Here is an 8,265-nt window from a genome sequence, read left to right as displayed (position 1 = left end):
CCTACAAACTTTTTTAATGCATGGTTGATGTGAATGTTATTATATTTTTTAGCTATGGACAATTATTTATTCAGTACATCTGGCATACTCCGTTTCAATAAGTGGCTATAAAAAACAGACATATATCTTTCAATGCTTGAATTTTATAGTCATAACAAGAATGTGTTACTGCGCTTTATACTGTAAAATGTGAAATGACACACCAGATAATATCAGCAACTGGTGTGACCGGTATGAACTGGCCTATGTGTAAAAGTAAAACGTTATTTATATAGTTTAAAAATGAAGATGGACATGTACACAACACTGTTAGTGAACAGTGCAAATCTACCAGCTCTCATCGAGAAACCTTTCACTTTTGCTGAAAATCCCTTAGATGTGGTGAATGATAACGGCAAACAGGCAGGTCCAGTTTGGGCTTTTGGAAACATGTTTTGCTGTATTTCTGCTTGACTTCAAACTGATCCACCTCTTTCTACATCTGAACAGTTTCTGGCAAACAAAAATGTAATTGTCTCTAATGAATTTTCCTTAAAATATTTAATTTATTACTGAACAGAATTTGTGCTTTTTTTTCTCTTCAAAATTATGCCAAAAACATGACATGTTAACATGACATCTTTTAACTATGAAAATGGTTATATTAAACAAGACAGTAGTTGCCAGACAACCCAGGTGAATAGGGTAAAAAAGTAACTAATAGATATCACTACACTTGCACAGTTGATTGATTACATTAAGAATTGCACAAAAATATATATTACAAGGTTTCTATTTCTTAGTGCAAATAAATACGCACTAATTTTTATACTTTTCTAGAACAAAAAATAAACATTGGATAAAGCCAGGTTCAAAATTCTTCTTAAAATTTGTTAACGTAAAGAGTTAAAGTATTTTACATTAGGGATTTTCATAAATCAGAAAATACTGATTTTCTGATTTATGAAAACAGCCAAAAAAAAATAAAAATATATATGTATAAATATATATATATATTTGTAGGAATCACCAAACTTTAGACTTTTATTCGTATATAATTTGACCGATTTTATATAAAACTTTATTCCTAAAATTTTTTTTATATATATATATATATATATATATATATATATATATATATATGTATATATATATATATATCACCATTTTTTAGGAATAAAGTGTTGTATAAAATCGGTCAAATTATATATGAATAAAAGTCTAAAGTTTGGTGTATGTAAGTGCTGGCCTTTAAAATAAAATGTATTTTGGATGTTTTCTTTTCGCTGTAGTCTGAAAAAACACTATGAAAAGCTAAAAAGCCCAAAATCTCAAAATTGACAGATGTATGAAAAAACTGTGTTTTTGCCTGTAGTTTCTCACCTTAACTGGCCATAATTATTATGTTAAAGGAATTCAAACCGTTTCAAACTGTTCAAACCGTTCAAACCTTTACTGACACCTGTGGCCGTTAGAGAAACTGCAGCCAGTCTCATGCTCGTTCTCGGTGCGCACGCTCGCACGCTCGCACGCTCGTTGGCCGCACTAGATAAGGCTTTTTTTTTTTTTTTTTACTTATGAGGAGTATCCGTGGGTGTCTGGGTTGTGCTGGAGGCTGGTCGCTTCTTTCCGTCCGCAGAGTCCATTTGAAAAACTACTGCTAGCGATTGCCGGTGCCATACGGATGTAAGCCCAAGTAGACGAGAACGCACATGACGTCACATTTTGTGAATTTTCGCGCCAATTCGGACCCGAATCCTCCCCCCCCACACACAATTGAGCCTACAGGCTGATAGAGGCAACCGTGGTGGACAGTCAAGGTGTCATTCTTTCTATTACATTATGGTTGGCTCATGAATGTACATATGAAAACTCTATCTTAAAGATTTTTTTAAGTAAAAACCTACACACAGCCCCTTTAAACAAGATTAAAAAAATACTTTCTTTTTAAGAACTGAGATATCTTTTAATGTATTCCTGATAATCATCATCAGATTATACAATACTTAAAAAAACTTGTAACACTATCTTCTTAATAATTGTGACTTAATTGTAAAATAAATGTGTCACCTTTGTAAAGTCTGCATGTCTACCGAAATGAGATCTACTGACTCATAAGCTATTATTAGCATGCTGTTGACTTCAGGGAATTACAGCGTACATGAGAGCTGACAAGAGTGAGTGCTGTAAACAGAGAACGGCAGTAAGAAGTATTGTTTTTCATGGAAATTACAAGAAAAAATCTGCCCATGGAATGGGAGGAACGCTGGAGAAGAGAGAAGGAGCGCAGGAAAAGGATGATAGAAGAAGGAGGAGAGAAGTTTGAGGAAGAAAACAGGAAGCTAAAATGGATCATGTCCTACAACGACAGCAGGATAGGAATGAAAGAGAGGGCAGTGAAGGACAACGAGTGCGATAATATGGAGGAAGGTGAACTTCTACAAAGGTATCATAGACAAAGTTACCCAAGCGAGATCTTCAAGAGTCTAGGGGAGATGAAGATGGAGAACATCCTCACGGATCTGATCCTGAGCACCGAGGATGGGATGAGCTTCCATGTTCACTCACTCGTCTTGGCAGCGGTGAGCTCCCTCATCCAGCAAAAGCTCCAGGAGAGGGATGGAGATGAGAAGGAAATCTCGCTGAGATTGGGTCCCGAGGTTCACGGTTCGGGTTTGGCTGCTGTGGTCGAGTTCTCCTACACCGGAGCCATCAGCAATCTGAACAAAGAGGACATGTCACAGATTCAGACTGCAGCGCTTAGTCTTGGAGCTCCAAGAGTCCTGGAGATCTCCAAAGAGGAGGAAGATGGAGGTAACAGGGAAGAAACACTGAGAAAGATCTCAGCGGAGGAGCAGATGAAAGTTGGCCTGCAGTCCATGAAGGACTTATGGGCCAAGAGAGTGGGATGTGATGTTGAACTGGTTGCAGAAGGTATGGTTTTCCAAGGTAAGACACCTTGAGACATTGTAACATCCTAACTATGAAAACCATGACTATCTGTGCAAGAAAGAGTGATGCTTGCCCATGAGTCACCACAATGCTAGTGCTGTGGTTGGTTACCAGGATGTTGCCATATGGTTGCTTCATTAGCCCCTTTCACACAGCAATCCTGGTAAATTACCGTTAATTTGCCCGAAAGAATTTACCTGTAAATTCAAAAATGTGCAGTTCACCCAAGCAACAGCGCTCTGGCTTTTTACTGGTAACAGACCATTCACACATCAGTTCCACAATACCGTTAAACTCTGTGATAATATCATACATAACAGTATTGTTAACTGTTCCTCTAAGTTGTTGTCAAATCTCTTCATCCGCCTGGACGAGGAGAAGCGCTTTAGTTTCGGTATCACTCCAATTTGTAAACAGTGCTGATCTGCAGCATAATTATATGATTATATGAGCCGTTGCTCTTTCAAAGGCTTCTGATTGGCCCAAATCACTTCTTACGTCAGTGCATTCTAGCCTCGTATGTGCAAAATACCGGTAAATCTTCATTCCGCGTTCACAAAGTACCAATACCGGTACCAATTTACCGGTATTTTTTAAAAGATCCTTGACACATGATCTGTTACTGGTAATTTACCAGAATTTTACCAGTAAAGACTGTATGTGTGAAAGGGGCTACTGTTTCTATAGGGCACTGCTAGGTGGCTGTTTAATAATTGTGTGTTTTCTTATGGACTTGTGTGATAAGAGTCCATTATTCAAATTTGAATGTTAAAAAAAAATATTGAACAGAGGAAACTGACAACCGTTTCCCCCTCCATTTTGTCAACTGCTGGGCTTGACTTTTATTTAGCTGTAGAAAAGGACAAAAAATAGTTTAAAAGTGAAGAAAAGAGGCAGGGGGAAGTTACAGTTATGTCAGTGATAAACCTTTTGATTTCATATAATCAACACATTTTTTAACATTAAAAGTTTTAAAAACTTTAATTTGAACAGAAGAAAATGACAATTGTTTGTCCCTCCATTTTATCAGATGCTGTTCTTGACTTTTATCCAGCTGTAGAAAAAGACAACAATAGTTAGTAGCTAGTCTTTAATAGTGAAGGACAGAGGTAAAGAAAAAAATGACAGTTATGTTAATGACTTCACAAACCTTTTGATTCCATTCCACCTATTCCACAGTTATATCACTGACCATTCAAATTTGAATGTTTTAAAATTGAGAAAATTACATATTTTAATAGTGTCCTTGAACAGAAAAAAATAGTATCTTTAAAAGACTAAATTCTTTGCCCTCATGAAGCTCACAGGGTGTTACTGGCAGCCAGCAGCGACTACTTCAGAGGCATGTTTACCAGCGGTATGAAGGAGAGCCAGCAGGAGTCCGTGTCTCTGCTGTTAGTCGGAGCCGGAGAGCTTGAGCCCCTCCTGAACTGGGCCTACACCGGCGCTCTGATGCTCGGATGGGGCTGCGTGTTCGACCTCGTCTCTACCTCCCTCCAGTTTCAGATTCAGCCAGCCATCTCGTTCTGCCTTGAGTTCTTGGAGCAAGAAATGGATGTCAACAACTGCCTGGACGTGGCGTCTTTCGCAGAGGCCTACGGGATTACGGAGCTGATGGAGCTGGCTGAGGACTTTATCCTGAGACACTTCCTAGAAGTATCTGCCACCCCAAAGTTTCAGGACCTCCCGTCCGAGAAGCTTCTGGCGATCCTCCGATGCGATGCGCTGTCCGCTCCATCGGAGCTGGCTGTTTTCCGAGCGGTCGTCGCTTGGGTGGAGGCCGATCCCACTGAACGGCTCCTGCGGGCCGAAGAGCTCATGCAGGCAGTGCGTTTTTCATTTATGACCTTCCGAGAATTTCGAGAAGTTCGTGCTGTAAACCTGAGTATGGAATGCAGTGGAGAATTTGAGGTTGAACTCTACAAATCGGCACTAACAGAGTTTGGATTTGGCATCTCTGACCGTGTGGCGCAAAAACGTGTACGTCACCCCAAAGATGCCCTGGTTTTGGTCGGAGGCGATCAGCTGAATCCAGACATGGATCAACGATTTCCCAGCAAGCAGCTCTGGTTTGTTAACTCCCTGAGAAGTGGAACAGGCCTTGTGAAGGAGATAGAGTGGAGAATGCTGGGAGAAATGCCAGATCAGGCCAGATTTAGACATGGTGTTGGGGTCCATGATGGTCAACTGTATGTTGCTGGCGGTTGCCACTTTTACACAAAGTATGACGTCATGAAATCTTTTTACAGGTAAAGTAATGCATACTTAAAGACCTCACAAAATCCAAAGTCCGGTTTTGTGGCTTGATTTATCAAACAATGTAATGTGGTCTTTAAGTCTTGTTCTATTCATTTAGCTAAAAACACAGAATTTCCATTGCATCACAGTTTTTCTGTGGGTATGTCAGCCTGTATTTGTTTACTTTTCTTTCACATTTTCTCACCTTTTCTCTCTCTGCACATCTGCATCAACAGGTACGACCCTGTGCGAGACCACTGGAAAAGGCTGGCAGACCTTCTGGAACTAAGGAGTAACTTCACGCTGGTGGTTAGTGGAGACACCCTGTATGCTGTCGGAGGAGACAAAGACATCAACACAAATCTTGACAGCGTGGAAAAATATTCACTAGAAACAGATTCCTGGAGGTAGGAGGAAAACTTAAAACAGGATAAAAGAGCAAGCTAAATCTTTTCTAGAAGATTCCTTAGTAATGATTAACTATATTCTGCCTGTTATTGTGAAAATAAAAATATATGCACAGAATGAATGAACTGACTGACACCTAGTGGCTCTCAGAAGCACAACATACCTGTAAATGATGGAGAATCTTTGGATAATCATTTGATTTGCCAGTCCAAAGTCAAATTTTATTGCTTAGAGGTTGCTCTTTCAGCTTTGTCTCAGGCTTTTCTCTTGTACGATTAATCGGGATAAATAAAACATAGGCACAAATGAGTAATTTGCCTTTTCTTGTCTGTGGAACAGCTTCACCCATCCTTTGGACCAAGCCTTAAGCGGTCATGCTGCCACTGTCTGGGGAGGTGAAATCTTCATCTCTGGAGGTTTCAACTGCAAGTACCAATGCCTGCTGTCGATGTTCCTCTACCACCCAGTGAGAGGAACCACATACCTCACTGACATGACCCAAGACCGGGCCCAGCACTGCATGGAGACTATGAGAAACCATGTCTATGTAGCTGGCGGGGTGTGCAACCTTAATAAGTACTACACCAACCAGCTGGTCTGCGAGATGTATGACCCGGTACACGACACCTGGACAGTGTTCACTCCTCTTCCCATTCCCCACGTCGGCGCGGCCTCTGCTGTCCTGGAGGAGAGGCTGTATATTCTAGGCGGTTATTCCCAGGAGGACTATAGCGAGGCAAGGCGAACTCACCGCTATGACCCTGTGACTCAGAGATGGGACAGCATGGGAAAGATGCCAGGTCCCGTCACTGACGTGCGCGCATGCCTCCTTCATCTACCTGAGCACATCAGGAAATGAGAAAAATATGTGTTGCTTTTATTTGTATAGCCTTTATGTCTACATAGGGAGCTGCCTTGTGAGGGAGAATTTTCTCTCAAATGAAATGTCATATGGAACAGCAAGTATGAGCAGCAAGTCTGATTGTCATACAAATAAAAGTCCTTACATGAAGACATTTTATAGTTCATTTTAATCAGAACTATTTGAACTATTTTTATTTATACATAGCATTATATAACAATTTAAAAAGCATTTCTGTCACTTGAAACACAATAACTGTTAACTGAAATAAAAAAATATATGAATGGCTACATAAAGCTGAAATAAAAAACAAAAACTATACAGACATTACAAAAACCAATAAAAATGTCAAAAAATCAACAATCAAAAATACTGAAACTTTAACTAAAATTAAAATGAAAACAGAAACTAAAAACAAATTCAAACATTAAAAAAGCTATAGTATAATACTAAAATAAAATGCACAAACAATAATAACTAAAAATTAATTAGTTTCTCATAAGAAACAAATTATTTTTAAATAATTAAATTTCTCTGATCTGTCAATCCTGCCACAAGCTCTATTGATTAAAGGGGTCATGACATGAGAAACCAAATTTGCCTTGATCTTTTGGTATGTAAGAGGTCTTTGTACCATTAAAACTTCCTGCATAGCTTAAGACGTACTCCCCATTATAAACAAACAATTTATTTAATCAAGCTCTAAATACAGCTCGTTGGGGATCCATGGTACGAAGTGACGTCACGGTACAAAGTGATGTACCCGTCGTTTGCATATGACCGCCTCAAGAGCAAGACGACTACGCCTCATTTCGCATCATCGCATGTCGTCGCGCTCGCGCCCACATGTGTTCAGTCGACGTGCAGCGAGTGGGTCTGTTTACAAGGATATCGCGATGCCACACATATGTGCTTTTCCTGGCTGTGGACAAACAACATGTTTGAATATGCTGAGGAAATATCCAGATGTCAGGGAAAAATGGTTGCAGTTTATTTTTGGCGGACGTCCCAGTCACGGCAGTGTTAATTTAAGCTGTCTTCTACCTTTCAGGCATGACTGTTTTAAGAACTAATCGCAGTATGATGTTGTCTTTGCCAGAAAACTTTTGCTTAAAGATCAGACCGTGCCGACTATTCTAGGCCCTACAACGACGCCGCACACTGTAAGTAATGTATTTCATCTTAAAACTACTTTTTATAACGTTAATTGCAGTTTCATTCATTATTAATAATAACAGTGTTTTTACTTAGTTTACTTGCATATTCTTGTCAGAGTCCGTCATGTTCAATGCAGGCCTCGTATTAAAAGTTGTAGGATGTCAAACTGACCGACCCACTCAAATAATGTTCAACTGTTAGCAAATTATAGGATGATTACGCAACAATAACCCGTTTTCAAGTGCCTCGTTTTACAAATGACATATTAATTCAAAATAGTTTCACACTTTCCATGTGGACACGGGCTGATCCATTCTTAGTTGTTGTGGTGATGGTTAATTTTCTTCTGATTCCTCATCCGATTCCGGATCAAACATAGAGGGTTGTATCATTGCAAGAGCCATCGCCTCGCACGCATCATCGGCAGCACCCGCTACTAATGTAAACAGTTCACTGAAAAGCACTAACGTTAGCCAATCATAACAGTGGGCGTTAACACTGAACTCTTAAAGGGGAAACACCCCCAAAACAGACTGTTTGAGTCAGAGGATGGGAAACAGGGTGGGAAAAGGTCATAAATCACTCAATTTTAAAAGGTTTTTGTCCAAAAAACTATTGTAATACTATAATTGCACCTAAGGGAACATAATAAAACAAAAAACAAAACC

At 39.6% G+C, this 8,265-nt stretch overlaps 1 protein-coding gene across 1 annotated transcript; it reads left to right on the top strand.

Moving 5' to 3' along the window:
* The first annotated feature begins 2,103 nt into the window (after positions 1–2,103).
* LOC143736460 (kelch-like protein 33) lies at positions 2,104–6,593 on the top strand. The gene is made up of 4 exons (XM_077227156.1): positions 2,104–2,928; positions 4,232–5,180; positions 5,406–5,576; positions 5,917–6,593. The coding sequence occupies exons 1-4, from the start codon at positions 2,202–2,204 to the stop codon at positions 6,434–6,436; spliced, it is 2,367 nt and encodes a 788-aa protein (XP_077083271.1). The 5' UTR covers positions 2,104–2,201; the 3' UTR covers positions 6,437–6,593.
* The last annotated feature ends 1,672 nt before the right edge of the window (positions 6,594–8,265 follow it).

The sequence above is a fragment of the Siphateles boraxobius genome, unplaced genomic scaffold, assembly GCF_051911475.1.
Source record: "Siphateles boraxobius isolate OS27281-9 unplaced genomic scaffold, OSU_SipBor_1 130, whole genome shotgun sequence".
Taxonomy (NCBI): Eukaryota; Metazoa; Chordata; class Actinopteri; order Cypriniformes; family Leuciscidae; genus Siphateles; species Siphateles boraxobius.
Note: the sequence above shows the minus strand (reverse complement) of the source record. Positions and strands in the feature narration are given on the sequence as shown.

What these genes read in the sequence shown, in the direction of transcription:
- LOC143736460 (XM_077227156.1), top strand. Translation starts at nt 2,202, where the DNA reads ATGGAAATTACAAGAAAAAATCTGCCCATGGAATGGGAGGAACGCTGG. An exon ending in GTCATGAAATCTTTTTACAG is followed by an intron (nt 5,181 to 5,405) that starts GTAAAGTAATGC and finishes CTGCATCAACAG; the next exon opens with GTACGACCCTGTGCGAGACC. An exon ending in CTAGAAACAGATTCCTGGAG is followed by an intron (nt 5,577 to 5,916) that starts GTAGGAGGAAAA and finishes TCTGTGGAACAG; the next exon opens with CTTCACCCATCCTTTGGACC.